Source organism: Capsicum annuum, chromosome 1 (assembly GCF_002878395.1).
Source record: "Capsicum annuum cultivar UCD-10X-F1 chromosome 1, UCD10Xv1.1, whole genome shotgun sequence".
Classification (NCBI taxonomy): domain Eukaryota; kingdom Viridiplantae; phylum Streptophyta; class Magnoliopsida; order Solanales; family Solanaceae; genus Capsicum; species Capsicum annuum.
The window spans coordinates 26360465-26377461 of record NC_061111.1 but is presented as its reverse complement, the minus strand read 5'-3'; the positions used below and the strand labels follow the sequence as shown (position 1 = coordinate 26377461).

The window sequence follows — 16997 nt, the reverse complement described above, 5'->3', positions numbered from 1 at the left end:
TAAAAAGAACAAAAGAGATCCTAAAACAAGAAAACAAAAATAAAAAATAGGAGATTTAATTGGTTAAAGAAACGGAGTGGGAAAGAAGATAGACATGGGACTGCGGCTGCAAGTTTAGCTAGGTTTAAATTAGTTTTTTTTTTACTTATAATTATTATTTAATGATTATTTTGGATCTCGGTGCCATATGTCATCTTTTAATGACATGTCACGTGAGTGTATCATATACACTTTACATTTTTTGTTTGATTATAAAAAATGTTAAATAGGTGTAAAATTTAAACAAGAAAAGGTGTTCAATAGGTAGAAGGCTGAGTTGAGATGTTTAAGTGAATTTTGCCGATAACTTTAAGATGCTGCAGATGACTTAAGCCTTTAAACAAATTACTTTGTAAAACGTATGTGTATGATGTTACATTCTCTTGAGGGTCCTTTGACTTGTCATATTTTGAGAATATGTACATCATTTTGAATCATTTGGGAATCAATTTTGGAGCCATGCTCGGTGGGAACGGTAGTTACACCTATCTCCTTAATCTAGAACTTTCAAGATCCATAGAGCCCCTAGAATTTGATCCATGCAAGTGTGAAACTCTTTTTCATTTCGGTCTATCTAATTAGTCAGTGTCATTAGGCACTTCATGATTTCAGATGACTTATGTTGTTAGGAGTAGTAATAGTATTTTCTTCATGATCTTCGACCCTAGTATGGTCAGACAATTCCTCTCGTGGTACCTCTGGGTATGTTGTGACATCCTTTTGCAAAATCATTATTACTTTTTGTGCGTATCCAATATGGCAAAGAAACTCGCAAAATTGTGATTTTATTTTAGTCACTATTACCTTCGTTCTATTTGGTTTAATCATGTCAAAAATCCTCTTACCTATTTTTCACAGTGGTCGGACCAACCTCATTATTTGTGATGTTGTCTCTGATAGGATTGGCGTTGATATTAACTTGATCACCTATTTCCAATTCCAACGATTTAATCGGTGGATTACATCGCTTCACAAAACAATGTTTGTTAGCAAGAGTCTAGAGAGACCAAATCAATACGACAATTATCCTAGCCCCATAGTGGGACTCCAATCTATTCGTTCAAACGATATGTATATCTAATTGCTCAGGTAAAACAAGTAATTGAAGTGGGCAATACTATAAACAAGAACTGAAATAAATTAATTGAAATAAAGTGATTAATGTAGCCTGATGATGACTGTGATGCAACCGTCGGAGCTAGAAGAACAAATACACTTTAGAATAATAAGCCTAAAATAAAAGTTAATGGTATTAGCTAGAAAGAATTTGATGATGATTGTACATTTTATATAGGAGGGAGCTCTTAAAGAGTTGATTGTCAAGCATTAAGCCCTCAATAATTCATGATATAAAAAATGATAATGTCTTTTCATAGATTCTCCTTAATTCATGCTTTTAAGTGGGAATGAGAACCAAAAGAAATTCTTCCTCGCAAAGTTCTCCATTAAGGGCGTGTTTGACATGAAGGAAAATATTCATCAAATAAGTGAGTTTCTTATATATTGATTTGTGTTTGATAAATAAGGAGAAATATATTATTCCAAAAACATGTATATGTAATATAGCTAAATATTATTAGATGTAATTGAGTGGATAGTGAGGGTTTGAGGATGACGATGGTGGGAGTGCTCAAGGGGTTAGAGTTGAGGAAGAGAATATAATGAACTTTAACATCACTTATAGAACATATTTTCCCTACGAATGTACTTCAAAAAAGAGTCACTTTCCTCATTTTGTAAAAATTTGTTTTCCTAAAAGAGAATATTTTCTAAAACATACTGACACATGAAAAAATCAAAACGTTCGTCCATACCAAATACACACCCTAACAATCCAGAGTATAAGAAAACAAGCCTAGAAATAACTCTGGAATTTTTACTTCATAACCTTTAACTTAGCATTAGAAACAAACAATTGAAAACAAGACTTGAAAGAAAAGCTCTGGCGCTTTTGCAATCATGGAGTTAGTACTGCAATACTGTACAAAAAAGTTTGGACATGCAGTGATTGAGCAAATACAGAAGATTGGAAATAAGAGAAGTTTAGGCCCATCTGGGGCTATTAAACTTCAGAGTCACTCAATTCAGTATTGAAAATACAATATAAAAAGACAAGATCTCACAGGCCTATAGGCCATAATAACACGTAGTATTGTCTTATTTAGCACACTGTAAAGTCAGGTGAAGTTTTTGATGCTGTAACTAATTTTACTTCCACTTCTTGAATTTCTTTCCTCCAAACATCCCATGCTTTCCATGTTTGAATTTCCCATGCTTTCCATGCTTAAACTTGCCTCCGTGATGCTTAAACTTGCCTCCAGATGGGAAACCAGGGATACCATGTCCCATGTGACCATGTCCCATGTGATGAGATCCATGGGATATCTTATGAGCACCATAGGCAGCAGCAGCAGCTGCAGCACCTCCAGCTAACATTGCCCCCATACCACCATGCCCTGAAAAGCAAAAAAGCAAAAAACAGCGTAAAAGTTAATAATGAAGAACTTGTCAATTAAGTCCATGATCAGAAAAGTCTTGCCTGAGATATTATCAAGCAGAACTATAACTATATTCAATGTTTCAATGCTCACGACATATTAACTGTTCATATTTTCCTGCATCTAGTTGTTGAAAAGATACCATTGCCACCAAAGAAACTTAATTAGACAAATCCAAAGGGTGCTACCAATTAGCCAGTATCCTTTTGGGGTGTGCTTTGGGAGGTGGGGTGGGGGTGGGGACTAGGGAGAATGAGGGTTGACAACTTGTAAATTACTGAGTGAAGCCTTTAACAAGTCATCAGTTCCAAGAAACTTGGGGGCAAATAATACCTGAATGGTGTGAAGAACCATGACCACCTTGTGGAGGATATCCTTGTTGTGGAGGATAACCAGAAGGTGGGTAACCTCCTGGTGGAGGATACCCCTGCTGCGGAGGGTACCCGTGAGGAGGATACCCCTGCTGAGGAGGGTACCCTTGAGGAGGATACCCTTGCTGCGGAGGGTACCCTTGAGGAGGATACCCTTGCTGCGGAGGGTATCCACTATGATGACCTGCAAAATGACCAGCCGCACCACTCGCAAGATGGGAAAAGAGTCCCTTATCCGAAGACTCATCCTTATCCTTACCGCCTCCCATATTTCACCAGTACCTAAAACAGATAAATACTTGTTAGGCACATTACATCGATCGCGAACTACAAGGAATAGAACAAATTTTCTGATGATAGAGACTACTAACCACAGGATATTAATAAATCCTTTTTCAACTTCAAAACCTAAAATGCTTTCTGAAAAATCAATCAGTCAAAGACAAAAAAAATTTTGATGAAGTAATAAGAAATTGCATTACTGGCATCAAGAAGATGCAGAATAGTACAAAAGTTAGAGAAAGACAGAAGTACATTAGCTCAAAATCAGTCAAAGATAAATTTTGTGCACCCAATATTTTAATTTGAGCTCATATCAGCACTCCTAACGATTTAGCAAGCACTGATTGAGCTTGTTGTACAGGACATACAGTCAGCAGTTAGAACACCAACAAACAAGAAAAGGTGGACCATAAAATGGACAGGTACTATTAGTTTTAAAACATAAAGCTCATATCTATGGAAGTAGGAGAATGTTAAATTTAACACAAGTTAAGATCGAAATTGCAGGAAGCCAGCTAATATGTTCTGAGCAAGTGCAAGTACAAGAAACAAGAAGAGGGTAGACATAAATTTTTTTGTGGATTTCTATGCAGTGTCGTTCTCTTCATCAAATTCAAAACTCATATACATCCCTCCCTGATTAAGTTTTCAGATCCCCCTTAGAAACAAAAACAACCCTTCACCTCTTCAAGATTAGAAACAACAAATGCTTTTGTATCTCTGCATTTTTGTATAAGTTGGAACCAAGTGTATTTTGAGGAAAAAGGAGAAGGCTTTTTTTGGGGGGTGAATGATAAAAAAGGAGAAGTTGGCTAAATATTATGAAACAAAAGGAGCTACAACCAAAGATTCATGATTTGTTTTTTTGGAATCTAAGTTGGTATGACTATTTGTTTATACAGACACTTATGTTGTACTCCCGAAAAAGACAGAACTCTACTACCGGTCTTTATTCTCTGCACCCAAGGGTGCTACGTAGAGGTCAATAAAGTGGCTAATAGTCAATAAAGTGAGTGGAGCACCTTAAGGTTTCAGGTAGAGGCAAAATATACTAGATGATTTTTACCTATGTGTTCTAGTCTTGGTGGACAAAGTTAGCTGCTACATCTTGATGGTGAGAGGTGTTAGGTATCCCGTAGAATTAGCGCTAACGCTAACGCAAACACCACAGTAATAATAAAACAAATGTTTCTACTCCCTTCCACAAAATCATGCAAGAGGAAAGTCCTCATTTGCTAAAGCATCCAAATTCAGTTTCAGAAAAGGACAATTCTCAACCCAAAAGCAGAAAATAAAGTATCTTTTATTCCAATTCAACAACGCAAATGTTCAAATCCAATGAATCACTCAGTAGCTAAACAAAAAAGATCATGAACCAAATCAACCAGTTCGGAAGAAGCTGGTCCAACTCTAATTGGTTTGCTCATACAACAAATAAACGCTCAAAAACGAAAAAAACAGCAAAAACAAAATCTTCTGTTTTTCCAAATCGAAACAAATACAAAAAATGTCACAAGGGAAAACAATAATCAAAGTCAGTTCAAAAAAAGCTGATCTAATCTCTAGTCGGTGATCACTCTACAGCAAATAAAAATTCAAGAAATAAAAACCCCTTTCACCCCAAATGGCCAAATCCTCTGATTTCCCATTTTTTGACCAAAACCCAAATCTAGAAAACATTAAACAAATCAAAGTCATAATTTATTAAAATAAAACAGATCTTGAATTATCAGAGTCATGATCATCAGCTTAGTAATTCAGATCATTCAAGCATGCATGGCTTAACAACCATTAGCAAAAAAAAAAAATCACTAAAGCTCTCATTATGCACGGACCACACACGAAATAGAAAAAAATCAATGGGGCCGGGCATTTGGGGGAGAAGGGTTCTTACAGATTTATCTCCTTGAAAATTTGAGCCAACGTTTAGCAAAGTTCTATTGTTTTTTTTTTGGAATGAAAAGAGTATTTGAAGGGGAGATATTTCAATGATTCCACGCGTTACTTAGACGCGTAAATGACGTGTGCTACTTACCGATAAGAAGAAAAAACCAACAATACAATATCTCAGCAGTAGTAATTTGTGACTTGTGGGTTCCTTTTTAACACCAATCTAATGTTCTTTTTTTTTTTTCTCTAAAGAAGAAGCTCATATATTATATTATATTATATTATATTATATTATATTATATTATATTACAATTCATAACAAATGGGGATAAGTAGTGCGTCTTCGACATGTCTGCTTGTGTTGTTTACTTTAACTGCTTCAATCGTAATTTTATTATATTATTCTCAATTAATTAGTATAGATTATTTAAGTATTAAAATTTATAATATTTAATAAAAAATATAAAACATATATAAAATAATAAATTAATATTTAATTTTTTAAATTAACTTAATATCTTATATGAGACCCATTTATGCTTTTTTCACAAGTATTTTTTATAATAATTTTATTATATCACTTCTAAATAATTGTTATAAGTCATTTAAGACATGTCTTCTTCGCTGCTTCAAATCAACCCTAATTAATTACTACAGGTTATTTAAGTATTAAAATTTTATAATATTTTATTAAAAAAAAATAAAATGGACATAAAATAATAAATTAATATTTAAAATTTTAAATTAACTCAATGTCTTATATGGGGCTCATTTATACTTTTTTTCCCCAAGTATTTTTTATAGTAATTTTATTATATCAATTCTAATTAGTTGTTATAAGTCATTGAAGATATGTCTTCTTTGCTTCTTCAATCATGATTTTATTATATGACCCCTAATTAATTATTATGGTTGCATTAGAAAATTAATAATTTCCATAAATGGACACAAAATGATATGTGTTGACTTTCAAAATTATATCAGTGTCACTTAAATTGAAATAGAAGAAAAAGTATTATAAATCACAATAAAATATTTGATTGACTATCGAAATTATAGAGTGCCATATAGGTTGACTTTCAAAATTATATCAGTGTCACTTAAATTGAAATAGAAGAAAAAGTATTATAAATCATAATAAAACATTTGATTGACTATCGAAATTATATTAGTGCCACATAGGTTGGCTTTCGAAATTATATCAGTGTATTGGAATAGAAGAAAAAGTATTGTAAATCACAATAATTAAAATTAAAATTACTTTAATAATTAATTATTTAAATTATATTTGTGCCACATGAATTGAGATAAAAAAATAACATATATTGGGCTCGTGCTTTAATGTCTAGTATAGAATAAGTGGGGATAAGCAGACACGTCTTAGACATGCCTGCTTATATTGCTTGCTTCAGCTGCTTGAATCATAATTTTACTATATTACCCCTAATTAATTACTATAAGTTGCTTAAGTATTAAAAAAACTGTAATATTAAATAAAAATATAAAATAATCGACATGTCTACTTGTGTTGCCTGCTTCAGTTGGTCCAATCGTAATGTTACTATATCATTCCAAATTAATTACTATAGGTTATTTAAGTATTAAAAAAATTATAATATTTAATAAAAAATATAAAATTGACAAAAAATAATAAATTAACTTTTGATTTTTAAAATTAACTTAATGTCTTATATGATGCCTATTTATGCTTTTTTCATAAGTATTTTTTTATAGTAATTTTATTATATCACTTCTAATTAGTTATTATAAGTCATTTAAGACATGAGTTCTTCGCTGCTTCAATCGTGATTTTATTATATCACTTCTAATTAATTATTATGATCGCATTAGAAAATTAATAATATTTCATAAAATAGACACAAAACGATATGTCAAAATAAAACATTTGACTGACTATCGAAATTATATTACTGCCACATAAGTTAACTTTTGAAATTATATCAATAACAGTTAAATTGAAATAGAAGAAATAGTATTATAAATCACAATAATTAAAAATTAAAATTACTTTAATAATTAATTATCGAGATTATATTTATGTCACATAAATTGAGATTAAAAAAAGGAAAAAGGGTCAAATATGCCCCTAAACTTTGCGAAAAGGTTCAAATTTACCCTCCGATACAAGTTTGGTCCAAATATACCTTCGTTGTTAAAGTTTAGGAGCAAATATACCCCTTTAGACGTTGAATGATTTGCTGAAAATTTGCAAGCCCTTTTTTCCTTTTTGTTTTTAATTTTTAATGGCCACATAAGCAAATAATTTTCACATCACAAAAAATAAATTCACCCTACTCTTTTATACCCTGACCCGACCCAAGATCCGACCTGAGACCCTTTTAATCACCATAATAACCTAACCCATTTTACCATGTCTTCTATATACGCAAAGCAGCTTATTGGAATGCTACAAAGGATAATTTTCCTGTCGTCCTTGAGAGTCCAACATGACCTCAAACCCATTGTAATAGACCATGGATTCAATTGAAGCCATAGCAGTTGTCACTTCTGGTCACTTACTCCTTTAACTACTTAAATCACTGACTGCAAGTCATTGCTGGAGATGATGGGTAGGAGCAGCTCTACCAACATGTGTGTACAGGGAAGGGAACAAGAAATACAACCAAATTCTTGTGGAAAAACAATAAGGTATTATAACCATAAAGCTTAAACTAGTCATTAACAAAACAACAAAACGAATACAATAACATATCCAGTGAAATCCCACAAATGGGGCGCCTGAGGGAGGATAGAGTATACACAGACCTTACCCCGACCTCACGGAGGAAATAAGACAAAGAATGAGTTCTAAAAAATCTAAACACAAATTACATTCTAAGTGACTCGGACTCTTCAAAAATGTCTACAGGTGCGCATCGCATCCTCTAAAATAAATGTATTTTTAAAGGATCTGACACTGGTGCAACAACGTTTTTGGAGAGTTCGAGCAACTTAGATTACATCAATCACCATCAAAAAGGTTTTTTGCTCAAATAAATATGTAAAATGTATAACTTATAGTCTGCAATATATTAGTCTACTTATATATATGGATGGATACAATCTGGTCTTATTATTGAGTTGATGAATTCTCCATTTCAGTTCTGCAACCTTGCATTTGCAATACTCCGAAAAACTTTCACGATTCCTTTAAATATTACGACTCCAACTAAATTATGATTTTCATCGATGACCCAAATGAAACTCGCACGATGTGCAAGTGCTTGAATCAGCACAGCCACCAATGAACTCCCTGGATAACAAGCATAGCCTTTGGCCGTCTTGCTGAAGATCGTCCTAACACGTTTCTGTTCAACCTCGACTCATCATCAGAAGAACAACTTGAAGCTGAAGATGATGAAGACGACACTGGAAATTCTTCATCCATCAGTTCCGTCATCAGGTCAAGTTTTTTCTTTTGCAACCTTATTTTTACCAAACCAATCAAGTCCTCCGGAGGACCACCACAGTCGATGTATGCATAAGATCACCAGATGAAAAAGTCGTGATTGCTTCTGCAACATCTTTGTCGAAGTTAAGGGTGGCAAACGGGCAAATTGGATTGAATTTGGACGAGTTAAATATGGATCAAGCAAAAATGATTTGGATTACAATCCGCCCATATAAATATAAATAAATATGGATTTGGTCAAATATGAATTGGGTAAAAATGGTCCAACCCACTTTAACTCCTAAAGTAAAAAACATAAAATTTCTATATCATATCAACTTGACTTTTTTTTTCTTTTTTTTTTTAGTTTTTTTCTTTTTGGTTTTTTTATCTCTCTTCTCTATGTAGCCTCTAGTTTTATTTTTTTTTTTAATTTTTTATTTCTTTTTTTCTCTCTCTTCATCTCTACCCATTGTTTCTCTTTCTTTTTTTTTTCTTTTCCTTTTTAGTCTCCTTTTTTCTATTTTTTATTTTTTTTTGTTTTTACTTCTTTCTCATTTTTTTTTTATTTTATGTTTTATATATTTTTTATTTTTGAAGAACATGATTAAGTCGAGTATAAATTATGGATGATGACTGAAATATCATAACCACTCAGTATATTTGTATTTACCATTATTTTTTTTCTTTTTTCTTTTTTCGTTTCTTCTTTTTCATTATTTTTTTCTTTTTGATTTTTTTTTGTATTTTTTTCTTCAATTCTTTCTTTACGCTTTTTTTTTTCTCTTTTCTATCTCTAACTTTTACCTCTTTTTTTTTTTCTATTTTTTTTTATGATAACGAAAATAACCTAAGCGCACATTGATTTATATTCACCCAACATTTATAATTTGTGTAAATATACTCAAGTGAACTCCACCTAATGGACAGATACAAAGATAGTATCCTGAAAGATCTTGGGTTTACATTCATCAAATCAAATATCTTTAGCAGTCGCAAATTGATATACAAATACTAATGACACATTTGCATTGAATGATACATTGTATATTTATATATTTTAGTATCGAAAAAATACAATTAATTCATACACTTATTTGTATATAAATACAAATGATAAATTGTACATATTGATAACTAAGCTATTCAAATAATAAAATTATTTGAAATATATAGTACGATACAAATGAATTTAAAGTAAAAAAAAATAATAAAATATAAAATGCAATGAAAAAAAAATAAGGAAAAAAATATAAAAAAGAAGAAAAATAACAAAAATGACGAACCAAGAATGAAAAAGGGGAAAACGAAAATACAAAAAAAAAAAGAATGCGAAGAAAAAAGAAATAAAATTGAAAAATAAAAAAATTGATGAAATAGAAGAAAGAAAAAAGTGTAAGAAACGAGTAAAAAATAAGTGGAAAAAATAAAAAAATGAAAAAGAAAAAAAAGTAAATTAAAGGAAAAGGGAAAGAAAAAAATAGTAAAATAAAGGAAAAAGAAAGAAAAAACAAAAAAAAACTGGAAAATAAAAAAAAAGAGAAATAAAAGATAGAAAAAAATAATAATAAAGGAGTGAGACTATGGATTATATTTAATTGATAAGAGATGTTATAGATTGTATAGGCTAAATGGAATAATTAGAAGCTTAAGTTAATTAACCTATGTAGGTCTAAAACGAATATGAATGATGAAATAAGAATGAGAAAAGGGAAAACGAAAAAACTATAAAGAAAAAAATAGATAAAAAAAATGAGACAGAAAAAAGAAATTATAAAAAACGAGTAAAAAATGAAAAAGCAAAAAAGTAAATTAAAGAAAAAAAGAAAGCAAATAAAAAAAAAGAAGAAAAGAAACTAGAAAAGAAAAAAAAAACTGAAATTTTAAGCATAGGTGGGTGGTCTCTGTGTTTAAATGAGTACCTATATTTTACCCATTTTGTTTATATTTGTATGAGCTTTTAAAATGAGTTGAAGTCCATATTTACCCATTTGAAATATAAGTGATCTCATTCAATAAATATGAATTAAATGGACTCTTTTTACAAATATGGGCTGAAATTGCCAACCCTAGTCGCAGTAGGCAATAGTGGAAGATGAGATTTCCCCTATTAGTCTTTTATCATCATCGACAACTGCCACCGCTGTTTGTTCAGTATGTGCTCGAATTATCAAATCCAAAGCAGATATTATAGGATCATGGTAACCGACAGTCATGATTTTGCGATCTATGATGTTAAGGGACTCAATTGAAAACGTGGGCGTAGGAGAGAAGACACCAATGAAATTTATTTTTGTGATGTGGCAATTATTTGCTTATGTGGCCATTAAGAATTAAAAAAAAAAATGGACTTGTAAATTTCCAGCAAATCACTTAACATCTAAGAGGTATATTTGCTCCTAAACTTTAACAGCGAAGGTATATTTGGATCAAACTTGTAACAGAGGGCATATTTGAACCTTTTCACAAAGTTTAAGAACATATTTGATCCTTTTTCCTTAAAGAAAATAACATATATTACGGGTCCTTCAATATCTAGTAATAAAAGAAGGTGCAAAAATAGATTCTCATGATAAAAACAGAATAAGGTTTCTTATTTACTCCATTAAAAAAGAAATGAGAATACATGTATTTGCATATATTCGCTTGAATTTTTTAGGCTTTTGTAGTGGGAATAATAACGGAAGGGGAGTTTTCCTACGACATGTTCTCCATTACCAGTATTTGCCTACTTGGTAGGAAGGGAAGTTGTTTTTTTTTTTTTTTTTTTTGAGTAAATACATTATTACACTACTGATTTTGTCCAAAATTTTTAAAAAGACATCTAAAATTTAATTTTGATCTATTACTCTACGAATTTTCTTTATTTCATTGCACATACATTATTTTGACCCTCTACGTGTATACACGCGCCACAAGCGTGTGAAAAGGCAAAAATTGACTTTTTTGACCAATTAGAAGCTGTCACGTATAAATAATTTAATATATAATTTATATTCTTTTTTTAAATTAATACTTATTTTTATTTTAAATTATTTCATAACCCTCCTCCCCCATCCACCCCATCCCTGCAACCCCACTCATCCACCATTGTCTTCTTCCCTAACTTCTTCTTCATCACCATAACTCAACAACAATATCAATTAACGCAACAACAACATCATCATCACCGCAATTTTAAAAAGAAAATTTGATGTACAATCTCCATTTTAATGGAGCTTTAAGCTCCATTTTAGTGGAGGAAACTGGACAGGAATGGAGGAGGGAGGTGTTGGATGGGGTGGGGGGGGGGAGGTGGGGTGGAGTCATAAATAAAAATGGAGCTTAAAGCTCCATTAAAATGGAGATTGTACAGAAGTTTTAAACTTCATTTTAACGGAGGAAACTGGACGCAGTGGGGAGGGGGAGTTGTTAGACCTGGACGCGTAGGGGAGGGGGGAGTTGTTGGACGCGGGGTGGGGTGGGGTGGGGAAGAGTGGGGTAATAAATTAAATAAAAAGGAAAAAAATTATTAAAAATAAATAAAATATGAAATTAAAAATATTTGACACGTGGCAGCACATGATTGGTGCATGCATCCACTCTCTCTATTGTGACTAAGATTCAGCGAAAAATGGTGTATTTGCAATGAAATAAAGAAGCGTAGGGTAATACGTTGAAGTTCAAGTTTAGGGGTCTTTTTATAAAACTCGAAGAAGATCAGGGGTAATTATGTATTTTTTTTTTTTCTAAATATTTTTTTTTATTTACTTTCTACTGTAATGATATTCGAAGAGCATTTATACGTAATATTATATGAAAAGGAAAAAGGATAGGAGAGTGGGAAAAGGTGGCGAGAGGGTCAAGGCTAACTAGGGATTGGGGGTGTAAGGATAGGAGAGTGAGGGTTCAAAGGTGGCGAGAGGGTCAAGGCTAACTAGCTGGGGTGATGAAGATAATGGACTACAGAATTGCTTATGAAACTTTACTTTTTCTACTTTGCTTGAGACAATTCTCTGATCTTCAAGAAACTAATTTTCTTTAAAAAATATTTAACTAATCAAACATCAAAGAATTGAAAAATATTTTTCTCTCTATGGATCGTACTCTAGGATTAAAACTTACACGCACTCGATGTATATATCAAATTAATGTTCTTTATCATGATTATGTAATTAAATTAAATAAAATACATATTGATTAATCATGGTTAAGTAACATGAACTTTAAATTCAAATACATGGTATGCATGTATTGGCTTGGTATATACACCGGATGTGTGTAAGTTTTACCCGGGTCTCTAGTGCTACTTTTACTTCATGACCTTCGACTTCGCACAGAAACATAAATCGAAAACAAGATTTCAAAAGAAAGCTCTCATGAGCTTGTGCTTCAGCTCTACTACTCCAACTCCCTGTCTATCTTCAATGAGAAAATTCATTGATTGAGCAAATACAGAAGACAGGAAATTAAATCAGAAAAGTTTAGGCCCCTCCAGGGCTACAATTGCAGTCTCACTCACTTTAGAATTGAAAATACAATATAAAAAGACAACATCTCACAGGCCTATGTAGGCCATAATAAACATATCTTATTATGTCTTATTAGCATACTGTAAAGCCAGGTGAAGTGTTTTGATACTATAACTAGTTTACTTCCACTTCCCGAATTTCCCTCCATACTTTCCACGTTTGAATTTCCCATGCTTTCCATGCTTAAACTTGCCTCCGTGATGCTTAAACATGCCTCCATGATGATCATAATGACCACCTCCATAATAACCGCCTCCGTGATGAGATCCATGCGACAGATGATGAGCACCCATGGCAGCAGCTGCAGCAGCAGCACCTCCAGCTAACAAAGCCCCCATACCACCATGCCCTGTAAAGTAACAATCAAAAAAAGGCAAAAAATTAAAGACAAAGAACTTGTCAAGAAGTACGTGGTCAGAAAAGTCTCCCGGGAGCTATCATATGAAGCAGACTTGTAATTACATGTTCACTGTTTCAGTACTCGCAACAGATTAACTGTTCATTATTTTTCCTGCATCTAGTTGTTGTAGAAGTGATACCATTGCTACCACTAGACAAATCCTAAGGGTGTTGCCAATTAGCCAGTATATTATTGGGGTGTGCTTGAGGGGAACTAGGAGAATGGAGGTTGGCTACTTGTAGATGACTAAATACTAAGTGAAGCCTTTAACTAGTCAGTTCCAAGAAACATGGGGGAAAACAATACCTGAGTGGTGTGAAGCACCATAACGACCTTGTGTAGCATATCCAGCAGGAGGATACCCTTGAGGAGGATATGTATGCCCCTGATGCTGTGGAGGGTACCCTTGAGGAGGATATGTATAGCACCCTTGAGGAGGATATCCTCCTCCGCATGGAGGATATCCATGATGACCACCAGAATGACCAGTCATACCACCAACAAACAAATCAAACTTAGCTTGTAACTGAAAAAAAAGAACAGATTTTGAATTATCAAAGTGGTGATCATGAGTTGGGTAATTAGATAATTCATGCAACGGTTAACAAAGCTATAAACAAAAGAAAAACAAAGGGCAGCTCGATCTGTGCAATAAAATCCCCCGCTATACGTGGGGTTTGGGAAAGCACCGGACCACATGGGTCTATTGCATGCAACCTTACTTTGCGCTTCTGCTTTTCTGAGCAATTGTTAAGCAAGAGAAGAAAAAAAACACAAACAAATATCAATGGAAGTTTTTGGGGGTGAAAGAAGGGGGTTTCTTACAGATTATCTGCTTGAGAAGTTGAGAACGCCAAACAAATTATTTTTGGAATGAAGAGTTCCAAGGAGAGTATTTGAAGGCTATATGTAAAAGAGATTTCAATTATTCCAAGCGTTACTTAGACGCATACATGACATCTGTTCTACTTCCATAGAATAGGCCAAATCATGAGTTGGTCGAATAAGTCATCAATTTTAGGAATGAGATACTTATTCTTGACTGTTACTTTATTCAACTGAGGATCGATGCAAATTCTGAGATGTTGGTTACCTGAATTTTCACTCAAAAAATTATATTGCCGGATGAACGCTTGCATTGCAATTTTTTTCTTTTGGATCGACTCCCTTTATTTCTAGCACTTAGAAAAGAACAATTAAAGCTCATATTCTGCCACTTTATATATAGAGAGACGAAATACTTCGTTTTAGATTTTCATAAAAAATTAATTATTATTGTTTATTTTTTTGATGAAAACCTGAGTGAAATGAATATGTTTTAATTTTAACCAGCTTACACGGATTAATTTGCAAAATTTTGCCATCTAATCAATCGTGCTGATGTCCGTAATAAATTTAACTGATCTTACTATGCAATATAAGAGTTGCACTTGTACCATTGCATTATCCTTGTCTAGACTTCTATTATAGCCAATTGCAAATGTTATTTTGCACCAAATATGAACAGATTACTTGTATAATATGATTACAAATAATCTTCTACAACTATTTAACCTTTTTTTTTTTTAATCATGAAAGATAAACATGTCCTTGCGGGATTATATTTGGCATGCTATTGTATGAAAAACATACTATAACTGATAAATATAAGTCCAGTTGGCCATTCGTTTGGTTTGTTTGCAATAAATTTTAATTTATGGAAAATAAATTTTAATTACAAATAAAAATATGAAAGAATAAAAATTTTATTGATAAACAATATGAGTATAATATTATTTTTTCTTTGATTCTTCTCTTATGATTTTCTCCAAAATTCGAGGGTTGTTACTAGCGTATTTTTCAAACGTAGGATGATCTTTTTATGAATATTCCATGATTTTGTGGAATATTGGAGATGCCTCTTTAAGAAAATATTTGTCACTTTATATAGGCGTAATTTAGGTTTAGAGTAAAGTAGCCACCAAGTTACGCTTAGGGTATCACAACCTTTAAGAATTCTAACAAAAATTTTAGATTCTTCTAATAAATTCCACAAAATTTCAATGTCCACATGGTTATCACAACATTTTTGTTGTTGGTACTGTTTCCTGTTATGTTTTGCATTGCTTTTTTTTATTAGTTGTTATATTTTCTTTAATGTCATTTTTTTCATAAATATTTTGTTTTGTTGCACTTGAATCGAGAGTTTTTTTTAGAAACAGTCTTCTTATCTCCACAAGGTAAGAGTACTATTTGCGTACACTATCATTCCCTAAACTCATTTATGAAATATCACTAAATATGTTATTGTTGATGTAATATACCACAAATTACAGTTGAAATAATAAAATCAATAAAAATGTAGAAAAATAAAATAATTTTTTTCTTGACTGAAGTGTAGATGTCTCGCTCTTTTAAGAAGATTCAAGTCCAATGCAGCATAATCTACACTGATTCAGCAGTGTCAATATAGTTAAAGACTTAGAATATTTTTCTTTGTCTCAACTCTTTCTTTCACTAATATAATTACTATCTTTTGTGTAGTGAATATAATTGAAAACTTAGGATATTTTTTATGTCTCAATTCTCTCTTTCACTATTACACATAATAATAACTAGTGAAATTTGCCGTGCTTCGCGCGATTTTAAAATGAATTAGTAAATTTTTTAGAAAACACCCTTTATGATTTTAGTTCTATTAGTTGACGGAATTCTATTTTTTGAGTTAGTTGAAAGAAAATAATGTGAGCCCAACAGACATTATTTGATTTTAGTTTAAGTGTTTATTTAATAGATAGTATAACTTTTAATTTGGTGATCTAAATAAAAAATTCAGACAAATTTAAAAAGTTGCTTATGCATTCGGCCTAAACGAAATTCATTGTTGATCTCATCTTCACTGTCGTTATCACTTTTAATTGCTATCAAAAATAAATTAGCTTCTAAAAGATGAAACAAAATAAAATCAAGATATTTAGTTCCTTTTCACCAGTTTGCTCTAAAAATATTTCTAATTCAGTCTGCAAGTTTTATGATGTATACAACATTTAACTAAGGATATTTTAGATAAAAAAACCTTAATTTTTAAAATAAAATTCGTTAATTCAATTACCCAAGCATAAAACATAAGGAAGTATCATAAAAAGCTTTAAATACATAGAGACATCATCAAAAACGTCTAATTGTTGCTTGGCATGCATCAAATAAAAAAAGACAATTACGTGAGGTTGGTCAACTTCACACTTAAAGATTAGGGTGGAGTGATAATTTTTTTCATCATTTTTCAAAAATTTCAAGTTCAGGCTTGACTATGAGGTCTCTTTTGATAGGGAGCGTTTTATCTCCATAATAAATTTTTCAACGCGAATCTGTTTCTAATATAATTGTCGAGCACTGAATAAGATATAAAAAATATCAAAGACAGACTATTTTCTTGCTACCTCTAAATAATAATGTTCAGTTAATAAACACGTAAAAATTAAGATGTCAACTTGAAACAAATAACAAATAAAAAATAAATTAAAAAAAATTATAAATAAAATAAAAAAAGCAACACTACACACTAATTGTAGAAATTAAGAGGGAGAAGAAGAAATAGAGACAAAATCTGCACAT

At 31.8% G+C, this 16997-nt stretch overlaps 2 protein-coding genes and 1 pseudogene across 5 annotated transcripts; all 3 read right to left on the bottom strand.

Annotated features, from left to right (window-relative positions):
- Positions 1 to 2065: 2065 nt before the first annotated feature.
- LOC107870153 (glycine-rich protein A3) lies at positions 2066 to 5299 on the bottom strand. Of its 4 annotated transcripts, none has more exons than XM_047395572.1 (4): positions 5085 to 5257; positions 3280 to 3328; positions 2871 to 3190; positions 2066 to 2495 (listed from the first exon to the last, which is right to left on the bottom strand). In XM_047395572.1, the coding sequence occupies exons 3-4, from the start codon at positions 3175 to 3177 to the stop codon at positions 2248 to 2250; spliced, it is 555 nt and encodes a 184-aa protein (XP_047251528.1). In that variant the 5' UTR covers positions 3178 to 3190; positions 3280 to 3328; positions 5085 to 5257; the 3' UTR covers positions 2066 to 2247. The 4 variants fall into 4 exon arrangements, with proteins under 4 accessions (XP_047251528.1, XP_047251533.1, XP_047251530.1 ...); XM_047395577.1 differs by having other exon boundaries at positions 5026 to 5126; XM_047395574.1 differs by lacking the exon at positions 3280 to 3328 and having other exon boundaries at positions 5085 to 5299.
- Positions 5300 to 8174: 2875 nt separating this feature from the next.
- Positions 8175 to 10943, bottom strand: LOC107869911 (annotated as a pseudogene).
- Positions 10944 to 12890: 1947 nt separating this feature from the next.
- On the bottom strand, positions 12891 to 14540 carry LOC107870145 (glycine-rich protein A3). Its single transcript, XM_016716578.2, has 3 exons — positions 14229 to 14540; positions 13710 to 13929; positions 12891 to 13352 (listed from the first exon to the last, which is right to left on the bottom strand). The coding sequence occupies exons 2-3, from the start codon at positions 13894 to 13896 to the stop codon at positions 13123 to 13125; spliced, it is 417 nt and encodes a 138-aa protein (XP_016572064.1). The 5' UTR covers positions 13897 to 13929; positions 14229 to 14540; the 3' UTR covers positions 12891 to 13122.
- Positions 14541 to 16997: the final 2457 nt, after the last annotated feature.

Bases quoted from the DNA above. Each gene is read 5' to 3' on its own strand.
- LOC107870145 (XM_016716578.2), bottom strand. From the start codon at position 13,896: ATGACTGGTCATTCTGGTGGTCATCATGGATATCCTCCATGCGGAGGA. The intron at 13,353-13,709 runs GTATTGTTTTCC...GTTACTTTACAG, and splicing joins TGGTGCTTCACACCACTCAG to GGCATGGTGGTATGGGGGCT.
- LOC107870153 (XM_047395574.1), bottom strand. From the start codon at position 3,177: ATGGGAGGCGGTAAGGATAAGGATGAGTCTTCGGATAAGGGACTCTTT. The intron at 2,496-2,870 runs GTATTATTTGCC...TTTGCTTTTCAG, and splicing joins TGGTTCTTCACACCATTCAG to GGCATGGTGGTATGGGGGCA.